The 26,877-nt window shown below is 36.7% G+C and overlaps 1 protein-coding gene across 2 annotated transcripts in view; it reads right to left on the reverse strand.

The window, feature by feature from the left end:
• The window catches only part of LOC127942715 (contactin-associated protein-like 5), a 61,691-nt gene extending 44,658 nt beyond the window's left edge, over positions 1-17,033 (reverse strand). The window contains exons 1-3 of one of the 2 annotated variants that reach the window (XM_052538628.1): positions 16,219-17,033; positions 2,553-2,663; positions 328-521 (exon numbers count right to left, since the gene is read on the reverse strand). In XM_052538628.1, coding sequence (XP_052394588.1) covers positions 328-521; positions 2,553-2,663; positions 16,219-16,303 — 390 coding nt within the window. In that variant the 5' untranslated portion in view covers positions 16,304-17,033. Of the gene's footprint in view, positions 1-327; positions 522-2,552; positions 2,664-12,832; positions 12,951-16,218 lie in introns of those variants that run through there. The other variant, XM_052538629.1, reaches the window with a different exon arrangement.
• Between the last annotated feature and the right edge of the window lie 9,844 nt (positions 17,034-26,877).

A 26,877-nucleotide genomic window follows, 5' to 3' on the forward strand; every position in this document is an offset into this window, starting at 1 on the left:
AGGGTGTATTTAATCTTAGTTTAGGCGATTAAGTGAAATTCAAGTCGGTAATTAAAGTTTGAACATTTTGTGGGTGGCTGGTTTTCGATGGTAAGTGTGTGCCGACAGTTTATGGGAGGATGCATTAATTTATTCTAGTAAATTATTATGATTTAGTTAAAGACACAGACGCTTAATGATTATGGGTGTGCATGCATTTTATTCCAGTCATAAAAGCCCCCCGATACACACTATCCGGAAAGCTTTTACAGTACTCATTGCAAAGCACTAATGCATTATAAATATAATAAAGGATGGATTATTTATAAGAGTACTTGGAAAACTTACCCCTATGCTGTCCTCTTGTCGGAACTGCTTCCAAGCTCTTCCTGTATCACTGCAAAGCAACATGTAACTCGTAACCCAATCAGGGCTTCCGAAACGCCCCTGGGTCGCCACAGCTGTGACCTCGACCCGTTCCCGCAGATCCACCTGTAGCCATCGTTGCCTGTCTGTTCGTTCTGGAGCCCAGCCGCCACCTCCTAACACAAGAACAGAAAAGGGTGAAGTCCAGGTACAAGCAACAAAGAGATACAACATCAATAATTTAAGCTATCAACATGCGCTGAGTTTGCCAGGCTACAAGCAAACTATGCTTTGTAACATTAGCAAAATTTTGCAGGCAAAAAGGTAATGATGAAGCACCGCTCACAAAGAAGTCACTTTCAAATCAGTTAACTCTGCATGCTTAATGTGAAAAATATCGACAAACTTGAACATGTTTTGATTGAAAAGTCTGGATATTACTCACAAAAATTCACTGTACAATGGTAATTGTGACCGCACTTTTAACTAAATATTTATTTTACTACACAAAAAAAGTTAAATGATGGCTTTTGAACATGATTTATATATGATAAACCACACCATGAACACAGGAAGAGGAAATTATGTGATAACTGATTCCCAATGATTCAACAATGATTCCCAATATTCTAACTAAATGATTTGCCAAAATGTCTCTGAATTACCAAAGTATCTTGAGAAAAAGAAACCTAACATATTTTATTTGTGCACCAGCTCACTGCAACAAAGCAATGCATCATTCTATCAAGCTACTGTATGATGCTATTTATAAGAAAATCTTGCATGCTAATGATAAAACAACTATTTTGGAAACAGACAGTTATGCTAGTGAAAAATGCTAAATTGTTAGCATTGTTACTTTGGGCTAGCTTATGCACAATACTGTAGTTGATTAAGACACATTCCTTCATTAACAAAAGATAAACCTTTAACTAAAGGCAGAAAAGGTAGTTGAAACACTTAGCAGCCAGCAAAGCCTCATCTTCAGACAAGCCTGCCAAGTGAGCTTCTTTTAAGCCTGTCTGTTCACACTAATATTGGCACTGTATCTATTAAAAAGCTGAGCAAATAGACAGCAAACCCAGTGCTAGTCATAGCACAAGGATCTGCTCTACAAACAAAATCAGACTGAGCCAAAGAGGTGAATGTCACATTGGTGCCCCTGTAGCTGTCAGGCAGTAATTCACTGATTGGTCTGCTTTTAACCTGTAAGTCAATTGAATTTCAGTAATGTTTGCTGATACTCTATCAAAAGTCAAACTGGGTATTTATCCATGCTGTGCCATATAAAATGACAGAATTGTACTTTTTAATGCACTGGATTACTGAACGGACTCCAGCATGAGCTAGTAAAATGTATCAGTATCAGTGCCATAAGTTACATCAAAATTACCAAAGTATTAGCATCAGATCCCATCACTGTACAGTTTAGCTAATGAATTGGGATGTAACGATTCACACCGAGCCAGTTGAAAATCAGTAAAAATATGTGACGATTCAAGTTGCATGAGATGTTAAACGAATCACGATTCAACTGGGGGTGATGGTTTATGTGAATGTATCTCTGAAGGGAACTTTTCATCTTGCCTCAGTATTTTGCATATGAAAGTATGCAGTCCATCTGCTGTTTTTGTTTCGTTCAGATGTTTTATGTGGTATAATCTTATAAAGCTAAAGTCAGATAATTCTGGTTTGGCTTCAAATTTCTAAATTATACAATCTAATAAAAAAAATGCTTATGCTGCATATATACAGGATCTTTATTTGTATTGTGATTCAAATGTAGTAGTTGCCTCTAATTATAAATGGATAGAGTAAAGGGAAAGCCATAATTAATTTACCGTACATGAAGGTTGGTATCATTTATTTATTTGTCTTGGGATTTGTTGGGAATTGAAAATTAATTCAATTAATTAATTATTTATTTGGAGTATTTCAATTTCACAAATAAATGTGCAGCATTTTACTTGAGAAATTATAAAATGTAATAGATGTAAAAAAAAAAAATGATTAAAAAATTTACTTTAATTAACTTAAATCTCATTTGGTTAAACATTTTTTGAGAAATAGTATCATGAAATCAGTATTGTGAATCATATCGCACCATGTGTTGAGTGAATCGTTACATCCATACTAATGAAAGTGATTCATTTAATGTTGATAATGTTGATAAAGTATTTTCAACATTTTATACTGGGATTACTCACCATCTCTTCTGTTGAGCTTGGCAAAATATGGCGACTGACTGTCAGAGGAAGATGAGGAGCTCTGGAATGATGTGGGAGGAAGAGCAGAAACCAGTGGCCCATTGCAGTGATCTAGAACAGCAGGAAAAACAGATTAGCCAATCCGATTTGACATTCAAGTTTAGTGAATGACCCCAATCTGGTTTAGAATGCCCACTATTCATAAACCAGTCAGCTCCCAATGGATGTTGGATCAAGTCCTCTCCCTTGTACTTTCCCCATTTTCCCCTTTACCCCTACAGACATAAAATGGCTTGTACAGTAAATGTTGCTAAATTAGTTACTGTGAGACTTTCGTCATCCATTCCTCAAGTTAACGTGCTAAACCAGAGAAAGGAAATGAGCAGAAAGGAGAGAGAGACAGCTGACAACAGCACTCATCTCAATGTTTGAGAAATCCGCACTGATTTCTCATCTAATTAACCTTTCAAACACTTTCTAAATGAGCATGACAACAAATAGCTTCACTCACAGAATTGCAAATGTATTCCAGACCAGGCAAAAAGATGAGACGGAGATGAGAGGGAGAAAAGGAGAGACAAAGAGATGGGTAAGGTTGTAGGAAGGATAGAGGCCGGCAGCTAGATGTGGCCACATCTCCTCTCTTACAGAGGATTTGAGAGACATCAGAGATACCTGAGCCTAAATGAAATGTCCTCTGCTGGTTCAAGGGTATATTTACTCTGGGAAAAATCCCTAATAAACAGGCAACCTCCGAAGCAGTTTTCCTCCAGATGAAGCCATTTAAAAACCCGCCCCATGATGCATTTTTCAACAGGGAGTCTCTCTCGCTGACTATCTCTCTATCTTTTCCTCTGCAAGTGCATAAGTGGGCAAATTGAGTAAGTGATGTTTCTGAAACTCATAAATATGAATGATGGGAATGACTGACACGGGCTTCCGCTTCTGCTCGCGGTGACGGTCGTGTGGAGGTAATCGGCAGCATTGTGTCCACCAGTGGAAAGGGACCGGATTAAATTTTTCCTTAAGCAGACTGGATGTGAAAATGACCTTGTGGCTGATGGCACAAGAGATGGGAATCAATACAGCACGACCATAAACCAGCAGCTTAATTTCTTGAGGGCACTTGCATTTGAGGAAAAACTCTGATGGAGTGTTTAATGAACAGGAATGTGTACAACTCTATTGACGGGGTGGAAAAAGCTGTGAACATTTGAAATCACACGGGATTTCTGAAAAAAAACTACAGGATCCTACTCTGGTCAATGTTGCAGCAAACTTAGGTATGTTCTTAACATCCTGTCGGATGCCAGATTTAAAATCATTTAAAAAAAGTTTTTCCTTGTACAACCTTGTGATATACCATCCCCTTTTAATTGCTTTTATGAAACTACAAATTTGATTGTCAAAGGCATAGTTCACCCAAAATCTAAATTACCCCATTAGATATTCACCCTCAAGCCATCCTAGGTGTATATGACTTTCTTTTTTCAGACATATACAATCAGAGATACATAAAAAAAATGTCCTGGCTCTTCCAAGTTTTATAATGGCAGTAAATGGCTGTTGAGAATTTGAAGTCCAATAAATTGCATCCATCCATCATAAAAAGTACCCTACACCAATTTTAATAAAGGCCTTCTGAAATGAATCGATGCGTTTGTGCAAGAAAAATATCCACATTAAAATGTAATCTCTAGCATCCGTTGTAAATACTGTCGTACTCGCGTTTTACTTCAAAATCTCGACCACCATTCACTGCAATTTTAAAGCTTGAAAGAGACCGGACATTTTTAAATATATCTCTGATTGTATTCATCTGAAAGAAGGATGGCTTGAGGGTGAGTAAATCATGGGGGAATTTTCATTTTTTGGTGAACTATTCCTTTTATCTTGTCTATTGTGGCAACTTATGGTTGCATGACAGAGTACCACTTTCGCTGCCCCTTGCTTTTTCTACATTTTTGCAAGGCACAGTGCCATTTGAAGCCAATCGATCCACATCCTTCCCTTATGTAAACGCAAAAGTGCACTTACTCTGTGGGTATCCACAAATCCTATTCTCCAACTGGAATATTTTGACCTTTAGGTTTCATTTGGCAGAAGAGGTCGAGGTTAAAAATCACTGCAGTTGCGCAATGAAATGTATGGATACCTGGAGAGGTTTTCAGAGAACGATGTGTATCCATTAGTTCCAAAGCGCACTGTGCATCGCAGTGATGTAGGAGGAGGAAGGGTCTACCAAAGTGATGCTTCATCAGGCAACAAAAGTTGCTGCAACATACACAGCATTGAGTGTCCTTTACCCATCTTGGGTTGGAAATGCAGAATTTTCCTACAATAAATCAATGAATACATAAGACACTACAATGGAAAGACAGGAACCAAGATCTTTCATATGATCTCAAAATCTCATTAAGATCTCCTAACCCTAACCCTAACCCTAAACCTAACACCATTCAATGTTTTGAGCATGTATGCTAACCACTAGGCCATGGCCGCAAGTTTTCACAGAATACTTTTAAAGCCCATATGATGAGTAGTTTAATATCACCTACTTTTTATGCTTCTGAAGTTCCCCAGAGGTGGGAAACATTGCAAACAGACCTTCCAAAATGAGAAAATCTTGAGGTCATATTGAGATCCCCAAATTTTGGTTGCTTAAACCAAGCTTGGATTAGCCAAGACAAACCTTAGCATAGTTTGAGACACTGATTAATAATTTTTCTTGAGAGCAAATCTGGGGGGAGCTTTAAAAGAGATTTAAAAGTCTTCATTTAATTTAGTTTCTATTCAGGAGAAACAATTGAGAAGTTAACTAAGATAAGTTTTTCCTTTTCTATCAGTCTACAAACAGTCAAGAATGTAATGTTTTAACTTCTGCCTGTCACCAGAATGCCAAAAATAATTTATTCTAATCAAATACAATTATCTGATTGCTGCATACATAATTGGTTAATCATGCTAATAGTAAACCCAGCTTAGCTTATTAATTAGTGGAAATGAAGTGTACTCATGTATGCATGCAATTAATAACACTGTTTAATGAATCAAGAACAGTGCTCACTTGAAAAAAATGAATAAAAATAAATCATGAGCAAAAGCCATGGGAAGTTAGTGTACACACAGTGCTGTCTGTTGAACAGTAAAAAAAAATAAAAAAATAAAAATAAACAATTTATTCCCTCCATTTGACAAACACACCACACAGAATTGTTTCTACCGGGATCAGACGGATGCTCGGAATGAATGCGAAGGGTGGGGGAGATTAAATTTTTATGTTTACCTTGGAAATTCTCCTAGTCAGCCCTCCCAGATCTACTGACATATGCATGCTGTGAAATTAATGTTTATGGGAGGAAAACAACTCAGCAGCACTGGTATTAGCTTGAGGATAGGTCGCCTAATTCGCTGTTTTGCTTGCTAGACAGTCGGACGGCGTTAAACGTTAGCATTGTAACAAAGAGTCAGTTGTTATTTAGAAACGTTTACAGAAGCAAGCACTCAGGATCATATAAAACATCCTTTTGACATTACTAACTCAATTCTCTACTGTTCGTTACTCCTTGGAGTGTTTAAGACTCAAAGCTTTTAAGCAAATGTGGTTTGAAAAAAAATGTATGAGGCTATTAACGGACACAAGAATCCAAGAAATAGCATTTCTGAGCCAATGTTTTTTTTCCTCCTCCTGAGCATTATTCTTACGCTTTATTAGACGTAAAAGCAGCCTGGTTCAAACCCGGCACGACAGTCCATTTTTCCTGCCCCCAGCTGTGCTTTTAAGAGTCTGCACCTTTAATGGAATCCCTGGATGTTCCAGTGCATCTGCGCTGTGACAGAACATGTGATTTCTAATGCAGTTTTAAAGAAGCTTTTCCCACATTGAATTAAGTCCGGTGCCTCCAACAAACTTTTCCAAAGGAGGCATAAAGAGAGAGAGGCGGATGGGGTGGTTAGATGGAACCAGAAAATCCAGAATGCCTAGACATCTGTGAATGGACACCTACACCCTGTAGAAACTGTGAAACACTCATTTAAATCCTGTTGCAGAAGTATCCCAGGTCTGTTTGTACACAAAACACAATCCGTCCTCTGTGGATTAAAGCTTTCTATTCCAAACACCAAATCTTGTATTCAGACACTAGTTAGTAAGCCGAAGTCTTCAACATTCAAAAGACGACAACTGGGCAAAGTGAGGTGAATTTAATGTTTTCTAACGGCATCTGATATTTTAGGCCAAGTGTCAGACAACAAATGAGTTCAATTAAGTACAATGAAATAAAAAAAGGTTGCTGAACTGATAAATAAATAAATTAAATAAAACCAAGACATTTAATTTAACCCGATATTCAAGTAGAATTCTTATCAAATTAGCTATACTTTTGTAAAAATGTTATTTCGACAAAAAGAAAACCAATAAAGGTTACTTAAAAATAAAATAAACAGTTAATCAAAGTCCATATTCATGTAAAATATTCCTCTTTTCAATTAGCTATAATTAGATTAAAACTAAATTAAAACTAATAACTAACTAAACAATACACACAAACACACACACACACACACACACACACACACAAAAAAAAAATTAAATACAACTCTACCGTATAATGCAAACAGAATATCACCCTTTCCAATCAACTATATACTTCTATTAAATATTAATAAATAAATATCAAAATTTTAAGTTCGTAAACCTTATTATAGAAAAATTAAATGTCACCAATTCATACACTGAGAAACTGCATAACCTCAAGAAACCCGCAAAAAGCCACAATTTGAGAAGCATCTACAACAATAGTTTAATTTATCTCCAAAGCACCATATAACCAACACAAATGTCTCTAAAATGATCATTCTAATACCCCTCTTCTTGCTATCTGATCTTGAATTATCGTTCTCGACACGTTTCAGTAGTTTCATAATTGTGGATCATTCCTGAGCCTCGTGAGAGGGGTTTAATCTTGCATGTGAACAGAAAACCAAGACCGACATCTGTGTAGATTAAACAGTGAGAGGATTCTGCCTTGTTTGTGCCATTTTAATGGCTCTAAATAAACCAGGAAATATACAATCGATTAATTGTTAATAATAAAACGAATACAATATTATTTGAAAATGTCTAAATAGTTTCGCTTTAGGGGTGCACGATAAATATCGGCCGATAATTAATGCGCATCTCGTTAATAAAGCCGGTTCTCTAATCAGCGCATTAATTATCGGCCGATATTTATCGGTTTCCCCTATAGCATTAGCAACAACTTCGCATTTTTGAAAAACGTATTTAAATATAAAAATAAAAACACTCATTCGAAATGACTTTAATCAATTACAATAATAATATTGTAAAAGTATATAATTTACTATTTTTAATATATTATTATTATTAATATTTATATATTTTAAATAAAACATATTACCTTATACAACAATAAAACAAATTAAATTTAAATAAAGTAAAATTAGAACATCTTTTACCCCCCCACAACAGCACTTCATATTCAGACACGTCCCATTTACAGTAACACCTCAGACCCCTGCGCCCTATCTCACAGCATTTTGGATAATTAAAATGACTCTGGCCACGTTTCTGCTCCCCTCTTCAAGCTTGGCATTTAGCGCTGACCTGATTTTACAAGCGGTTGCCTATGGCAGCGAGGGCTGATGTAATAGAGGAAAACGAAGGAGAGGCTATTACTTAAACCTGACAGCGACACAGAGAGACTCTTCACTTCCATTGTGACACTCTGCGCTCTCCTCGGCAGGTAGAGCACAGCCAGAAGAGCCTAACAAAGCCCGGGTAATTTACAGTCTCCTATTTAACTGGGGACTCTATAGCAAGATTAGGCCATTACATCATGGAATATCAGGAGATGTAAACATAAAAGTCAATTCAGCCTTGATGATTGACATTTTTGTTTGGTTTAAAGCAGAGGCTTCAAATTCAATTCCTGGCGGGCCGGAGCCCTGCAGAGTTTAGATTCAACCCTAATTAAACACACCTGATCCAACTAATCAAGTTCTTCAGGCTTATTTGAAATCTACATGGTATGTGTGTTGGAGCAGGTTTGCAACGAAACTCAGCGGGGCTCCGGCCCACCAGGAATTGAGTTTGACACCCCTGCTTCAAAGGAACAAAAACTAATTCTGTCATTATGTAGACATCCTCGAGTTGTTCTAAACCTCTATGCGAATCTATATGTCATTTCAGAGTAGACAATGACAGAATTGCACCGTTTAGAGCAATTTTCTTATCGTAAAACAACCCTAATGCACAAAGAACCTCTTCACTCATCACACATACACTGGTTTGAAGACTTTATGTTGAGAAACTCAATCAGATCTTGATTGATTTGGAGTCAGTTCAGAGGCGTTTGAATGCAGTTCATGCTGAGAGCGTGTATATGTATCGATTGACACTTTTGAGGTTCAGTGGAAGAAAAAGCAGTACTTTCTTTGAATAACAATTGACGTTTGATGTTTATATATATATATATTTTTTTTTTTTTTACAGAACAGAGCCAAGATATCAATAACAAGACATCTTAGATTTTTTTTTTTTTTAATTGATTGATTTATTCTTTTAAATATGACTTAGTGAATCTGAATATTTCTCATTGAGATTAGTTGACAATGTAGTTGAAATTCCAAAAATATCTTTGGTTCAGGGTCTTGGTCATATTTGATCATATCATATTTTATCAAGAAATTGTGTTATCTGAGCAATAAAATAAATAAATAATAATAAAACACATAAGCAACACACAAATGATATAAAATACACATATCTATAAATCTATATATGCACACAAAATTAATATAAGACACCCACACAAAATGTGTTCAAATGGAAAAAATCAACAGTTATAAATTAAAATATAATGTAATTTACATGTTCATATTAACTGTAAAATGTATTATTTTATTTATTCGTAATAATAATAATAATAGAAGTTGTATACATAAAAATAACTAAAATAAACTAAAATGAATTTGAATCCATAAACAAAATTAATACAATACCCCCCCAAATTTGCTAAAATAATATAAAAAAATCTAAAATTAATTTTTTATAATAATAACAATAATCAAAACATATATTCAAAGAAAATATAAAAAATAAAGTTATACAATGACAGTTATGCAGTATTCAGTTTAAAATTAATATTTCTTTCTCTAAAAAAAAACAAAAAAACAAAGTAGTATAACAAGGTTTTATATCATTGTATATATTGTTTTCCTTTTTTAGAAATGTATTTTTTAATTTGCAATATTCAGAAGCAACTCAACTTTAATGCCCTAGATATAAGAAGAACTTCATTGGCTAGTTTACACAAGAATCTGGAAGAATGACAAGGCTAAAGCATTAATAATGTAACAGCTGAAGCTGCTTAGTACATATGTGGGCGGATATAGCTCAGTGTTTTTTACTGTTGCTTTTCTTCCCTTTTGGTTAACACAGCATAATCAACACCACACAACCGGGATACCATCAAAGATATGGAGATGTGTTTACACAACCTTTCTTTCCACTGATCAGGTCGGGAACATCTCAGGCGCTGTTCAATGACGAGTGTGGGAAGCCAGCAGAAACTCGGTTATCTTCGTGAAATGCCATTAGTGGCTTGTCAAGAGTTTGTTGTGCTTTGGATGATATTTTGAATGACGAGGCTGCAGAGCATATGTTTGGCAGACTAAACGCCCACTAACACAGACTGAACACCATCTCATTAAGGGAAAATGCATTAAAGGAGTCTGTTTTTCAAGGTACTGTTGGGAGTGAACATCAGCCGGGGTTAGCTTTATCATCACAGGCTTTTACTTTGATGGATTAGATCTGTCGATCATTTTCTCACGGTTCTCTGAGGGGTGACGGCTAAAGGGTCCTGGTTGTGGTGTGCATTTCGTGAGAATATGTTAAATATCTATGATAAACTCGGGAGATTTCCTTTGAATGTGAGTTTTTGGAGTTTGTATACTGTATGTCTGTCTACTCTGTAAAGTGACTAATCACAGTTCATTTTGTTTGTACGCTCCCTCTAGCTTATCTGAACTCGATTTTCCAAAGTACACTGATTTATTTTAAAACAACTGTAACTCAGAAATTGTTAGTAAATCTTACGACTAATTCCCGCATAATCACACTTGATACAAGTGTTGATTGTACCACATAAATATTTTGGCATGGAAGATGTTCATTCAAATATTTGCGCAGACTTTATGAACGATTATAAAGAAAATGCAACAATATACAGAAAAACATAGAAACTTTGATATTCATGAACTAATTAATGCATTACATTAAGTGATGCATTTATTTGGAGAGAAAATGTTCTCATGCTAAATATCCACTTCAAAATTTTCTCTAAATTTTCAGTCGGTTTATGTTCAAAATCGCATCTACTGCACATCAAAACTCACACACAATTTAGCAAAAAAATGTGTGCAAATGGACTATTTACTACGGAGCCCTGCACATGACATGCAAGAAAAAAAAATTAATAAATTGAAAAAATAAAAAAAAATAATAAATTAGTTCCCTCACGTTACTAAAACGTGCACACAATTACTATTGCGTTCCCTCGATTTACTATTGCATTCGAATTATCAAATCGAGTGAACTAAATAGTAAATCGAGGGAATGCAATAGTAATTGTGTGCACGTTTTAGTAAAGTGAGGGAACGAATTAGTAAATCGTGCACACAATTTAGGCTACAATTTTTTTCCTGCATGTCATGTGCGGGGCTCCGTAATTAACTAATGAAATTCACTGTGATCCAAATTGTGCATACGCCACGCCAAAAAAATCTGATTGCAATTTCACATTTCAGCAATTTCAGGCAACATTTGCATTTTTGTTTGCAATATGATGGTAGGTGGTTCTTGAGAAGGATGTTACATGAATATAACACAAAGTGAGAGAAAAACGATTCATTCAAATATATTTTACAAGAAAATACGACTTCAAAATTTCAACTTTAATTGAATGTGTTACTTGAAATTACTCGTAATTATTTGTGAAATTTACTAGCAATTTCTCAGTGAATTGTTTTGTTTTGTTTCAGTGTGTTCTACACGTTAGATCATTAAACAGTCTGATTATATGTAAACAATTTACACAACTTTAAATAAAGCAGCTTACATTTTATAGCAGCTGTTTGTTAATATTAAGTCTATACCACCAGGATTTTAAACAGAACCTGTTAATATACTGTATATGCTATTTCACTAGAACCAGCAGCCTTCATGTAAAGCGCCAAACCTTCGGGGGGCCCTGAAGAGAAATTCAAACTTGATTACTTATCTTTTGATTACTGGTTCAGAATTTCCTTAAACCGAGATGTTCCTTGGATCTCTCAGAACAACTACGAATCTTTGGCTTTTTCCATCATCTTCTTCTAATTTCTTTTTTTTTTTCACCCAACCCACACATCTTTCAGAATAGTTTTTCTGGCATTTATAAAATTTCTTAAAATAACCAATGGCATTGTTGTGATAAACACTCATCCACAGTGAAAATTACATGGAGGTATGTGGACTTAAGGCCATTCACGAACAGGACTGGAGTTTGTAGTTGGGTGGGGTGGTGGTGGGGGGGGGGGGGGGGTGTTTGTCTTTACCTTCTAAGGTCACTCTTTTACAGCGACTATGGATCTGCCTCTTGTTTAGGGCCAAAATTACAGCTGACACAAGTGCTGACAAGATAGAGGCAATTATTGAGTTAGACAATGATCTACTGTACAATGCAAACGCTGCACTTTTTCTTTCCTAGACAAGGAGAGAGAGAGAGAGACATTTGAGAGTTACAAGGCCAGACGAGACGCCCTAACTGTTCGTGAACCAGCTAGATTTTGTTCTCTGTCATACTTTAAACCATCTAAAGATAATAAATAGCATAACTGAATCAAAGCTGTTCTCAACTGGGGGGTCACTAACCAAAAAATATGTTGCATTATAAAGAATAAAAGATAAGACTTGTACCATGTATTGTTATTGACATCAAATATTGCGAATCAAAAACTCAATATGATTTTCACACAAATTCATCAAGGACTGACTGGGTTTGAAGGGTTAAATAAGACTAAAACAGTGTATGCACAATGTTTTTTATTTATTTATTATTATTTGACCAATTCTTTATGAATTCAACATTTGGTTCTGAGAAATTAACTGTTTTGATGAGCGCTGTCAAATAATGCGAATCAATAAAGCAAAATGATGTTTATGCAACTTACTTAAACGGATAGTTCAAGGGATAGTTTGGTATGTTTTAGCTTACCTCCAGGGCATCCAAGATGTAGGTGTCTTTGTTTCCGCAGTAGTTCCCATTATGATATTTTTAGGTCAAACCGTTCTTGTCTGTGACTCATATAATGGAGGTCTACGGTCACCACCTCAAAGAGCATGCACAGAGAAGTCCAAATTAGAGATCACTTCCGGCGCTTGCGCAGACTAAGCCAGAGCGCGCGCACAAGTCACATGACAACAGGAAGCACACGCGCCCTCAGATTACTTGGACGTGGTTGTGTATAAGAGGTAAAAACTATATAAATACTGTTTGTTTTCTCGCACAAACTGCTCGTTTCGTGTCTAAGACCATCAATGTGTATTTACAATGGGGAATTGTTTAATTTGGACTTCTCTGTGCATGATGCTCTTTGAGGCATAAGCATTTGATTTCAGTTTGTATTTGAGTCCTGAAGAACCAATCCAACGCTATCTCATGACCAATTTGTACGTATTTTACTAGGTGGCTAATTCGTAAGAAATTGAACAACCTCACTCTAAAAATTTTGTACGATTTGTATAAACCCCAGTGACAGGTAGGTTTAGGGGCGGTGTTAATTGTAGGTCATTCTTACAAATTCATCCGAATTAGCCACCTCGTAAAATATTTACAAATTGCAGTGAGATCGGGCTGCACCAATCACGACTCTACAACTTTATTTTAATGATTAAGAGCAGAATAAGGTTTTGGACATTTTCCAGATTCCTTTCAAAACAGGTAATGAAAAGAAGTAACTGACATATTGGTCGGAATGCTGTCAAATTTATTTGTGCAATTTGTTTTTGGGGGGGGGGGGGGGTAGATTGGGTTTGAGGGCTTTAAACGAGTAAAAATGGTTTGTACACAATGTTTTTTTTTTTTTGTTTTTTTTATCCAAAATGTCAATATTTGATTTCACTTGCCACTTGTTGGCGAACGTACAATTTGGGTCTTGAAGCACCAACTATGGCTCTACAACCTCTTTATTTTCCCAATTTAAGATCAGAATAAGGTCCCGGCAGATTTTTCATCTGGACTTTCCAGATCAGGTAATTAAAAGCAGTAATTGACTTTTTTGACTAAATGCTGTCAGGCATGTTCGATCAAAAACAGAGGGGAAATCTAGGCCACCATCTACATACTCTCTCAAAGACACGTTCCCCTCATTAGATTTAATAGACTGCAATGTTTCCACCTCACAAGAATACATATCTCCAAATCACTCACAAACAACACTAAATAAAGTATACGGAGGCGTTGTTATTTTCAGCACTGGTTTCTAGGCTTAACTCCAGTTCTGCATTTCATTACTAGACTCACTTCTATCTATTTGCAATCTGTCATATGAAGAGTTTGTTAATTATAATATTTGCAACCTAATGGGTTATGAGAACGGCACGGTTAGTGTGGTTATTAATATCAGCAAACTGTTCGCGCTTATCCACAGATGGTTTCGTGCCTGCAACGTCCTGCAGCCTTCTGTTATATCTCTAATCTATAATTATTATCTAACACTAATATTTATTTGACCGGAAAGGCACTACTAATTATGCCGCAAACATGAAGCCATTTCCAGTCATGGAAGAGGTGCTTTTGTATTTACATCATAGATGCAGATCAGACAGAACGCGACAGGCCAATCAAATCTTATAATAAACAATAAATGGCTACTTGATTGGCCGAATCAGGCTTTGTATTGTGAAATGCAATTCTCAAATCATACAACTCAAATGTGTGGGGGGGGGGGGGGGCATTCAATACAGTAGGTATGTGTGTGTATACACAGCCACACTCAAATAACTCAATAAAAATGGTTACCTATTAAGTATTTAGGCCCATCTATATAAGTTACAAATATAAAGTTACACTTTAAGTAAAAAAAAAAAAAAATTATACTATAATTTTTTTAATAAATTATAATAGAAAAAAAAAGTTAAATTATTTGAGATCTTTCCATCTATGTATTTGTCTATCAAAGTATAAAATATTTTTTGTTATGTTTAGATGGCGCATATGCAAATTAACCATAAGGGATTTGCATATTCATGTTGGACAACCTCTATGCCTAACCAGATTCTGAGGCTACAAATCTCCCTCAGAGTGTGATGTAAATCACAATTCAACTGATATATGAGTCATAATTACAAGTGTGGAAATAAGCTTTTGCCAAGTGTCACTCTACCTGCTCTATGTTCATTTCTTTGGATGGTTGGTTGCCAGATTTTCTTAAATCAAGCCATTTGAAATCAACCCATGAAGTATGAATCAATCAAAAAGAGAATGTGGGTCTTGACTAACCTGTGATTTACCACAAGAGTGCAAATTTGTGGTATTATAGGCTTTTAAAATATGATTACAATTATTCCCAGGCCATTGAGTCCCACTGCTAAACTTTTCTTTCAAGTAATGTCCTCCTACGAATTACATAAGTCCTCATAAGTGCCACTGATGGTGTGTGTAAGGCCCTTGAATACGCGCTGACTCAATTATATGTCAATGGCATTAGCTTGATGTAGACGGTGAAACAGCGCCTCCTGGCGGTCAGAAACCACTCTGAAGTGGACTACAGAAGTCTGTCTTTTTTTTTCCTTTTTTTTTTTTTTTTACTGATCAATATAGAAATTGATTATTGAATAACTTATTTATAGCTCCTGAGTCTTTAATTATCGGGATCATGTGTCATGTTTTTGCTTCCTGGACGAGAGAGACCTGTGACTGTTGCTGTTTTTCGTCTCAATAATTCGATGGCAGTATCTTAAATATGCATTGAATTAAACGCATCGCCTACAAAGATGCATGAATAACAAATTCACAGTGTACGAAAGCATTAAAAGAACACTGCATTTATATTACCATCATTCTGACAACAACAACAACAACAACAATAACAATAATAATAATAATAATAATAATAATAATAATAATAATAATAATAATAATAATAATAATGAAAACTTCCAAAATTTGAACCGGATGAGTTTTGTCCCAGGAACGTGAAACTTTAGTATGTGACTCGAAAAATCCTCTCTCAAAAGCTATTATTTAGTATTCCTACTAATAAGTAGTACTGGAACTCACGCATCAGATCCTGAAAACAACAATAAATGTATGTAATTATTATTATTTATTTTTTTGCATTTAGCAGACGTTTTTATCCAAAGCGACATTTTTTTTTTTACCAAACATGTGTTCCTTGAGATCGAACCCACAACCTTGCGCTGCTAACGCAATCACTGAGCCACAGGAACACATAAAATATACTATTGAGCATCTAAATATTATATATATATATATATATATATATATATATATATATATTATATTTGACAATAATTATAGAATATATCAATTATTATTATTGTATTTATTTTTAAGATAATGCTTGCAAATATACTCACAGTTATTTGCTGCCAGTGTGGTGCGTAACGCGCACAGGAGCGCGAACGCGTGGAAACTCAGCGCGTCCATCAGCACCACCTTCATCAGATCTCCAAATGCACAACAGCGCGTATCCAAGTTGCTCTATATTCCCAGCCAGCGTAAAATAGCTCCAAAAAGCCAGCTCGGGCTCGGCTCCAGCGGCTCTTCGGCTAGTCTGTCCAGTGCTGAACCGAATGAAACACTCTCCCCATAGTTCCCCTTAAGGACATACGTAAGGCTTTTCCCACGAGACTCTACGTATACCAAGTTTTTTGGCGGGGGTTTGCTTGGATGTCCTCAGTTCTGCTCAATATTCCGAAGTGTACAGATCCAGCTGAGGTCGAGAAGATACTCGGGTCAGAACGAGACTTGGTGCGTTCTGATGCGCGCGAGCCAACAGACACAGCGTGAGAGGTGGTGCGCTGTATAAGGCGAATGATACGATTCTGTGGAAAGCAGTTGAGTTTTAGAGAGACAGAGAGAGAGAGAGAGAGAGAGAGACGATTTCAGCAGCACAGATGTGGACAGCGCTCACTGACGCGCTCCAGTTGTAGGCTACACACGACGCCCTGAAGCACATGGCTTTACCTAGGTTTAATCGTACGGTAACTTCCTTTTTCTCGTGCCGTTTCTCAGATCTTCACATATATGTCTGATACACATGGAAATCGACATCTAATACTGTGTAAATTCACTTGAATGTGCGAGACTGCCTGTTCGAAGTGCAACTAAAAATATTTGCTCTGCAAAAAGTGTGTTTATGATCAAGATAACACATTAAAATAGTATGATAGCAAATACCGATTTGCAGTCTCAGGCTAATGGACTGTTGGGTAAAACAACTGGAACTGAGTGACACCGGAAGCCTCACATATTCAAGTTATAATGGCCACGCCTACTCTTAGGGTGAATTCACGCCTGTCTTGTTCGGTTCAACTGAATCAAATTCAACTTAGTCTCCCCCTTTAGTGTGAGTTCGGCTCTTATCTACGTCATTAGATCCACTATGAAAAAAACAGCCGATCTTGTACCAACCTGGAAGTAAGATTTTCGGCACAGAAATTCTCAGTCATTCTTCTAAATTATTTTTTTTACAACTCTGGCCATGTTTAGCATGAGAATCCATCTCTTTAACACTGTGAACAACTCTGAATACACAAAACACCATTGTACCCCCAGTTAAGAAAGAATGGTGCATATATTTTAGTCTTTAATGAGAATAACTTCAAATTTCAAACTTTTGTGGAATTGTGTTTATATTTGGCTTTCAATATCCTGGTTTAAGACTAAGGTTTACTGTGAGTTTAGTGGTTGTTTCCAATCGGAGACTTCAGTAGGGACACCATTTGCTTTCGTTACTCCTTGTCCTTTCAAGGGCGAGCTCAGTAACCAAATACACTGCAGACTGAAAACCATTCGAAACTCAAAAAAACTCAAGTAAAGGTATGGTTTATCTACTCATTTAAAGTATTAACAAAACCAAGGATTTCTACCTGAAAAATGTTGTCTGCAAACTCTCTGAGATTAACATCGCTATACCATCCGTTTTCTCCCTGAACGCTGAAGTGATGCATTTCCTTTGAAATCGAAGAATTAAAGTTAAGGTTAAGCGAGGTAATTATTTTCTGTATCATCTAAAAGACAAAGACGAATGCTTGGTGATCCATCATGATAATATGCAGAAAAACCAAGTTGAGGAGATCATAATGTGACTGTTCTTTGAACCCCACGTAGCTAAGAACACTAAATATATACACACATTAGTGTTAATGCATTTTACAGATGCAGTGGTAATCTTTTGGCTGGTCATAGGGCACAATGGCATGTGTTTGAGACTGGATTATAGGAATCCAGACTACAGGGTTTTAAAGCATTAATCCCACAGGGCAGAGAATGACACCGTCCTCCGTTCAAAGAGCAAACACCCTCTTTGATACAGTCTGCACAATGATACAGTGGTCAGCCATGCAGCCAGTGTTTATCTGTATCTTTCTGCTGCATCTTTGAGAAGATGAATGTTTTCTTTTTTTTGTTCATATATTAACTTCCAAGACCGTTCTACAGAAATTGTGAATGTTGCCACAATGGAATTGCATATATACACTTTGTGCATGTATCTATATATTTATCTATATATCTATCTATCTATCTATCTATCTATCTATCTATATATATATATATATATATATATATATATATATATACATACATACATACACACACACACACACATTAATATGTGCATTAATATATTTGAAAGTGTTAAAAAGTACAAAGGTAATTGATTAACTTCATTTAGACTGGGTTTTAAATCTATAAATCTATCAGTTCACACAAGGAATGTAAATGTAATTATAAGGAAATAAATTGCTTATTTCATTATTACTATGGTTGTTTTTGTTATTGAATTTTAATTTGAACTTTGTCATTCACTTGTCAAATTTTCCCCATTTATTTTTCCAAAAACTGCGACTGAACACACACGCACGCACGCACGCACGCACGCACACACACACACACACACACACACACACACACACTCACACACATATTTATATATAATAGCAGCTATTTTATGTCAAATAAGAACATTTGGTGGATTAATATAATGCATATTAGAATGATATAACGTTGTGTCACATAATTTCAGAGTGCAACTAGAATTTCATGGAATTCTCCTCCTCAGTCTCCTCGTTGGGAATTCATCCTGGTTTTCTCTCGCTGGAGATCCATTTCCTGTCTAATGAATTTTTTTCAAGTCCAAGCATGCTGTGCTCTGATCGTGCTGTAAGACTTACAGATTAGCCGCTTTTCATTTACTCTCCCCGCTCTCCCTTCCCGCCGGCTCCTCACGTCTCACATCTTCCGTCCGCAGTCAGGGTTCTCGCCTTACACCCACGGTTGGGAGCGTTTGGATTTCATTTGGTTAACCTCACTTTAATAAGCTGGGTAATGATAGACTGGATGGTTGTCATCCAGTTGCATGAAGGTGAGATGAGATGAGGGTCGGGAAAGCCATTTCAAAGATCTGGCTTGCTATGATATGAGCTACTTATGATATCAAGTAGATAATCGAGAAGAACAAATGGGAAAAAGACAGTTCAATTCATATAATTGAAAACAAATGAGCAGCGGTATTTATCTAGAAAAAAAAAAAAACACTCACAATGCATAAGGAATAAGTGATTTACAAGAATAAAGCAATTAAAGCAGAGAATGTATCTTTTTTCGATGAAGTGGTTCACTAAAATGAATCATACAATCCTCATTCACATGTCTGTTCAAATGTTTTTGAATCAATACACTAATAAAGCAAATAAAGCAGGGAATGAAGCGTTTAGGATGCAATGATTTGATAAATTGAATTAAATGTTTAAATGGTACATATGACAGGATCAGCTAATAAATCTGACTTTCCAAAGCTTCGATTAAAAGTGAAAATATCCCAGAATTTCTGATGGTATTAAATCATTTTCAGTGCTACCATGTAGTAAAATCATATGCTATGCGTTACATTGAGCTGTACGGAAATTACACTGAAAACATATTATTTGGTTGTGCTTCTTGTAAAATTCAGCTTATTTCTTGAAAAACTATTTTGAAACCAGATGATATATTGCTGTGCTACTGAAAAATGTGCTGCTAACTCCTCAACGCTGGATGAGACACATGCTAAGAAGGAGAGAGAGTGAGTTTTCTGTGAAAAGGACACCATGTTCAGCTCCAGGAGTAAAGCTTTGGGAAGAAAGGGTGGGCGAGAAAAAAAAATAGATAGGAAGAGAAAGAAATGAGAGAAACACGAAAGAGACGGGGTAAAAAAAGCACCAACAGTTCCAGCACAGGTGAAGCCACACACAGTCAAAAGAGTAGAGCAAGAACAACCATTAATAAATAACGACATTATTTATTAATTACATATTATGGATGATGTTTCCTCTTTTTATGTTCTTTATTTTTTACCTCTCTCAGCCTTTCTTCCTTTTTGTGTGTGGTTTTGAACTGTGTTCTTGGTTTTCATCGGTCATTAAAAATTAAGAGGTTCAATACACATGTCCAGGTTTTCATTATCAAGAACTTGATGAAGGTTCATGCATCGATTTTAATACACAAGCTTGTTTGACTCCTGTATCTAAAAGAGAGTACTTAAATAGTCACTTGAAGTCATCAGAGACTCAGAAACACTTATTTTATAACTGATAAAGGTCTTGTCTTCCTGACTCATTCTTATCTCTGGCATGCCCAGAAAATGAACCCGGCTGCTCTGCAGTATCTTTTAAAGCTACTACTCTCAGAAAGTCAAACAATATATAGTATGCACTTTTTAAAAATATATATGTTCCTAGGCTTATAATGACAATGTCAAAAGCTTCACAGAAATCAGTATTAGACATCAAATTAGTTATCCATACATGTGGAAATCAGCTGAGAATTGAACATTGCATCCTGGATCAGAGGAGTGAATATTTGTCATTGTTGTGTTTTTTTTTTTTCTTCTTTTTTTCTTCTTCTGGTGATCAAAAAAATTGAAAATGCACTCACTCCTAAGGCCATCCAAGATGTAGATGAGTTTGTTTCGCCGTTAGAACAGATTTGGAGAAATTCAGCATTCCATCACTCGCTAAACAGTGGATCCTCTGCAGTGAATGGGTGCCGTCAGAATGAGAGTCCAAACAGCTGATAAAAACATCACAATAATCCACAAGTAATCCACACCACTCCAGTCCATCAATGAAGTGTAAAACCTTCAAACTATTGCTTCCCTTTAATATCAATAAAACCATTCCATTCCACAAAAGATTGGAAAAATGTTCTTTAGATTTTACAATGGTCTTCAAACTAAGAAAAAAAGGGTTGTTTTGTGGCATCACTGTGAGAATCCCCTTTGGATGCTTTTATTTTAAGAGTATATGATTGTCATAACAACTAAAATACATTTTAGTACACTGCACATACAAATTGTGCATGTTGTTCAAATTAACATCAAAATGATGGTCATTTAAGGAGTTTTCTTCACAACGAGGTAAAAAGTCCAGAACCTTTTCTGTTCTTCTATACTGAAACAACCTTCAAGAACCAGGTGAAGACACATCTGTTAACTGAACCACTACCATAAAGCTATTTCCACTCCATATTTCTGTACTGTATCTCCAATTTTCTACCTTTCACCATAGCTTTAGGTTTAGTACTGTTAGTTAACACCCAATATTAGGGACATTGTTGACTTACATGATAAATTGCTTTTAGATAGTGATGTTGCTTTAGATAAGAGCATATGCTAAATTTAATGTAGGCATTTTTTTAATTATTATTTTAGCTTACGAATGCCAATAACCGCTGTCTACAGGGATGCACATTCATCTCAGTTTAAAGTAGGAGTTGGAAGTGCTCTTTAACTCAGAAACCTGATAGACTTCTAATTCATCTGTATAGTCCAACAGCAGTTGGGTATCAACAACTGGCTGACATCCAATCAGAAAATCTCCTGGAGATTTTTGTCTATCTGTATGGCTCTGGCCATGTGGCTTCTTTAGATCGGTGAGGAAGAGTATTGGACTAATTATGGCTTCTGTTTGCTTTTCATTAGTGGTATAGTCACAGTTGAAAGAGCTAATGTACAGTTGAAAGAGCTTTAGATTGCTATCATGGATCTGAAAAACACAAATTAATGAGATAAACTTTGTTGTAAAGAACAACAACAACAAAAAAGAAAAAAATACGACATATACGTACGAACAAAATACGTACCACAAGGACTTTACTCAGAACCCTCAAGAAATGCCTTTTTTTACCCCACCTTATCTCGTAAACCTTCTTTTTTTTTCTCCAAGTAATCTGTATGACAATTTTTCACACGCTACCACCTTCCCCAAATCTGTATCCCATTCTTGGAAAGATGGTGGCAGGGTTTCCAACTCTCAAATTCGACACTCGATTGCTGAAAGCGTGAGATGTTGAAAGCGTGAGTGTCACGCCAGTTGCGTGAGAGTTGGCAACCCTGTGTTCTCTTTCATAATACTTATTTGAACACCCCCCCCCCCAAATTTTGTTCAATTTTGACCAAAGCAAAATACAATCTCTTTGACATTTCAGCCTGTACAGATCTAGTCCTATGAGACCCAAAGTCTCGCGTTTACTGTAGGGAAATAGTCAGGGCTGTGCTGATGAAAATGGCAAGGAACCATAGCGGAGGAACCGTCCTAGCCGTCATGGATCATTGGCTTCCACGGAAAGCTCCGTGTGGGGGCTTGAAATCATCAGTACACTAATAGAGAGAACCTACCCAAAAGGCCTTATGGCAGCCCATCACAGAAACACTTAGAAGGCATGTACAGAAACGTGCGGATGCTTAAATTAATTCATCACGGCATTGTCGTCGCTTGCCTCCATTGGTGTGCAAGTGTTTTGAAAGGGCACTTCAGGTCGTGTGGAAGAATCACTCCGGCGCGCCTGTGCTGGAAAATAGCTGGCTAGGTGAGGGAACATCTGTTTTCAATGGATTCTGTCCCACCTCGCTGGGAAGCCAGACGGAAAGAAAGGGAGATAAAAAGGGAAGGGGAAGACGTGTTGAAAAAGGCATCTGCAGAGAGAAAAAGCATTCAGAGAAGTGACTAATTACGCTTCTGATGTCTGAATTCAGACGGTGAAAGTGAATTACACATCTAACAGGCTGCGACTCTAGAGAACTTGGTGCGGCTCCTTTGATTGCTCAAGGTATTACTAATATTTCACAGATTTTATTTCCCCAGAAAGAAGAGCTGGATGTGCTTGCCATAGATCTAAATTCACTTAATCTCGTTAAGCAAGATGCAATACAGTTCGGCTGACAAAGCACTTCAGCCTTAATGGAGATTCTCCTCAGCTCGAAGACCTCTGGCTTGTGTTTCCGAGAAATCAACACTCATTATCTGGATCTGGTTATGGTGCGACAGCCTAACCTTCCAGTATCGCGGCTTTGTGGGGTAAATTTACGGAACGCTCCACCCATTCCCAAAAGAAACACTGTTGACCTCATACATTAGCTAACCCTGAGCATATGCTGAAATTTATTCACTTTTACTACCAACGATTATCCCGATAATTTCCATTATAAAGCCATTATGAAGCGCTTCAGTAAATGCCTGAGATTTGTGACATAATGGAGGAATTACCTAACAGGTCATTCATATTGAGTAGCTGTGGGGCTTTGTACGGTTAGCTTCATTTATAAGTGTCTGCAGAAGGTGAGCAGGCCAGCAACTAGCCTCTTCATAGTTTACTTTTTTTTTTTTTTTGCAATTTATTAAATCGAATGGTCAATTTCTGTTTAATCACAGTGTGTTCTACTGAAAAATAAAATAATGATATAAGCAAAATGGCAAGTGGCTTTGGTGGCAAATGGAAGCTTTCTGGTAAAGTGTACTGCTACTTATTTTGCTCACCTGAACAGATTCTGTATTGTACCTTTTCTGGAATTAGTAGCCAGCTCAATAATGTCTCATACTGGGCTCACAATATTCCGGCAATCTAAAGTCAGATATTTCAGTATGAACTCAACTTCTACATTTGACCGCAACCATAGGAAAGGAAAATATCCAATGATTACCATCTCAGTTGTTTTTCCTTAAAGAAAGCTTGCACTTCTGAGAATCACACGATTTTGCTAGTTTCAGCAACTGTGCTGGATTTACCAAGATATCAAATCTTCAGAAACATCAGAGACAAAGTTGATCCTCAAAGGAAACATAACTTAGAATGTTATGTGTTATTTGTTATAAAAGAACAAACTTCGGATAAATGTCCTATCGGATGAAGTGTCAGTTGTCCACACCAACAGATAAAAGAGATCTCTTAAATATCTGTTGTTAGCAATTCTAAATTTTTTCTAGCTAACAAATGTTCCCAATAACCTTCTCAACATGCCTCATGTCTCAACAGTGCCAATTTAAGATTTAATTTAAAAATTTCAATAGGAACATCCTATTTTTCAGGATGCTATTCTTTGTAATGCCCACTGGTCCTTATTTCCATTCCACACCAGACTACAGGTGCCAGTTACTTTCCTCTGGCGATGTAGCGGCCTGTCAAAATGGGGCGGAGAAGGTACGGTTGTTTATAGCAGCTTCCTCTAATATGTTCACACTCTACTTCATTTTAATTTCCTTTCTTGTTAAATTGAAAGAGTCCCTCCACCCCCTTCCATCTCTGCAGTTGTCACCACGGCATTTATGTCTATGTTGGACTTCAATAGGTCGAAGCACTGTTTATCAGTCACTTCTTTTCCTAAAAGAGTTTCAGACTCACCACCACTCATGTGTCGTCTACCCAGGGGACGCTCAGGCAGTTTGTCAATAGGCCCATTATGCGACCTGTCAAGGAATATAACAAGGGCCCATGGCTCTCTCATCTACTGTCTGGGTATTGAGAAGCTCACAAGAAAATGCCACACGTCCCTACAAGAATTAAACCTTGTAGCAGTGTGATATTTCTCTTATTATGATAGCAAAAGGAGAGATATCTCTCCAGAAAAGCCTAATTTAAGGTATGGCGACTTGCAAGTGTTAACGGTTTTCCTGTGGACTGCCATAACATCTCTAAATATATGGCCATTTTTAAGCTTGCTTTAGATATTTTCTTAAAGCCGTGGTATTATTGGATGTCTTTGAAAACTTGCCTTTTACAGCTCTGATCACATGTATGGTGTTAGCTTGCTTACAGCAAATCTTTGTCTTATTCTGAATGTTAACAGGCTACATTTGAAATAAAACATAAAAATAAAATTATGTTGAAACATGTCATAAGGAATTTGCCCTTTAATGTCACTGCCAATTTATCTGATAGTTAGCAATTATGCTAATGCCTTTACAATGTATTATGCAAATTAGCTTGCTACTGCTAATGTTGCATTGTGCATATTAGCATTCTAAATTAAAATGTGACAATTTAATATCAATTGAACAAACTAACGTACCTTCATAAACTTGTGGAAAACATACCGTGCTTATATAAAATTATAAACTAATCAATCAGTTTAGAGATTTGAGATTGGTTTTCCCTGTTGAAAACCAATTATTGTCTAATGCAGGCTTCTAGTTGCTCAACTGACTAAGGTCTTCTTTGTTGTCTTTATGATGTGACAAATGTTTTCTATGGTTGAAAGATCTTGACTGCAGGCTGGCCATTTCAGTACCCGGATCCTTCTACACAGCCATGATGTTGTAATTGATGCAGTATGTGGTCTGGCATTGTCATGTTGGAAAATGCAAGGTCTTCCCTGAAAGAGACGACGTCTGGATATGAGCATATGTTGTTCTAGAACTTGGATATACCTTTCAGCATTGATGGTGCTCATCTTTCCAGATGTGTAAGTTGCCCATGCCACACACACTCATGCAACCCCATACCATCAGAGATACAGGCTTCTGAACTGAGCGCTGATAATAACTTGGGTTGTCCTTGTCCTCTTTAGTCCGGATGACATGGTATCCCAGTTTTCCAAAAAGAACTTCAAATTTTGATTCGTCTGACTACAGAACAGTTTTCCACTTTGTCACAGTCCATTTTAAATGAGCCTTGGCCAACATAAAACGCCTGCGCTTCTGGATCATGTTTAGATATGGCTTCTTTTTTGACCTATAGAGTTTTAGCCGGCAACGGCGAGTGGCACGGTGGATTGTGTTCACCGACAATGTTGTCTGGAAGTATTCCTGAGCCTATGTTGTGATTTCCATACAGTAGCATTCCTGTATGTGATGCAGTGCTGTCTAAATGCCCAAAAATCACGGGCATCCAGTATGTTTTCTGGCCTTGACCCTTACACACAGAGATTGTTCCAGATTCTCTGAATCTTTTGATGATATTGTGCACAGTAGATGATGATAACTTCAAACTCTTTGCAATTTTTCTCTGAGAAACTCCTGTCTGATATTGCTCGACTATTTTTCACTGCAGCATTGGGGAATTGGTGATCCTCTTCCCATCTTGACTTCTGAGAGACACTGCCACTTTGAGAGGCTCTTTTTATACCCAATCATCTTGCCAATTGACCTAATAATTTGCTAAATGGTCCTCCAGCTGTTCCTTCTATGTACATTTTACTTTTCCGGCCTCTTAGTGCTACCTGTCCCAACTTTTTTTGGAATGTGTAGCTCTCATAAAATCCAAAATGAGCCAATGTTTGTCATGAGATTTCAAAATCTCTCACTTTAAATATTTGATATGTTATCTATATTCTATTGTGAATAAAATATAAAAGTTTATGAGATTGGTTAATTATTCCATTCCATACAGTGTCACAACTTTTTTGGAATCTGATTTGTATTTGAATATCTGGAATCTGAGGGTGCAAAAAATCTAAATACTAAGAAAATCACCTTTTTAGCACCTATTGCTAAAAATATACCACAGCGACTTAAGACTGGGTTTGTGGTCCAGGGTCACATTTCGGTGTGTCACTACTAGTACCACAGGAATGGCTTTCAACAGCTTTGAAAACATCCATTACACAGCAAAAACTATTCCATTTGCACAGTCCAGTATAAAAGACAAATCTTACTTTTATTTGGCCTTCTGGGCTGCACAGAGCTAGTACACTTGTGAAGGGAGGACGGTGTCGTTCATTAGCTAAACAAGGTCAACACTGTGTCTAACCCTCCCACACG

The sequence above is a fragment of the Carassius gibelio genome, chromosome A22 (assembly GCF_023724105.1).
Source record: "Carassius gibelio isolate Cgi1373 ecotype wild population from Czech Republic chromosome A22, carGib1.2-hapl.c, whole genome shotgun sequence".
Taxonomy (NCBI): Eukaryota; Metazoa; Chordata; class Actinopteri; order Cypriniformes; family Cyprinidae; genus Carassius; species Carassius gibelio.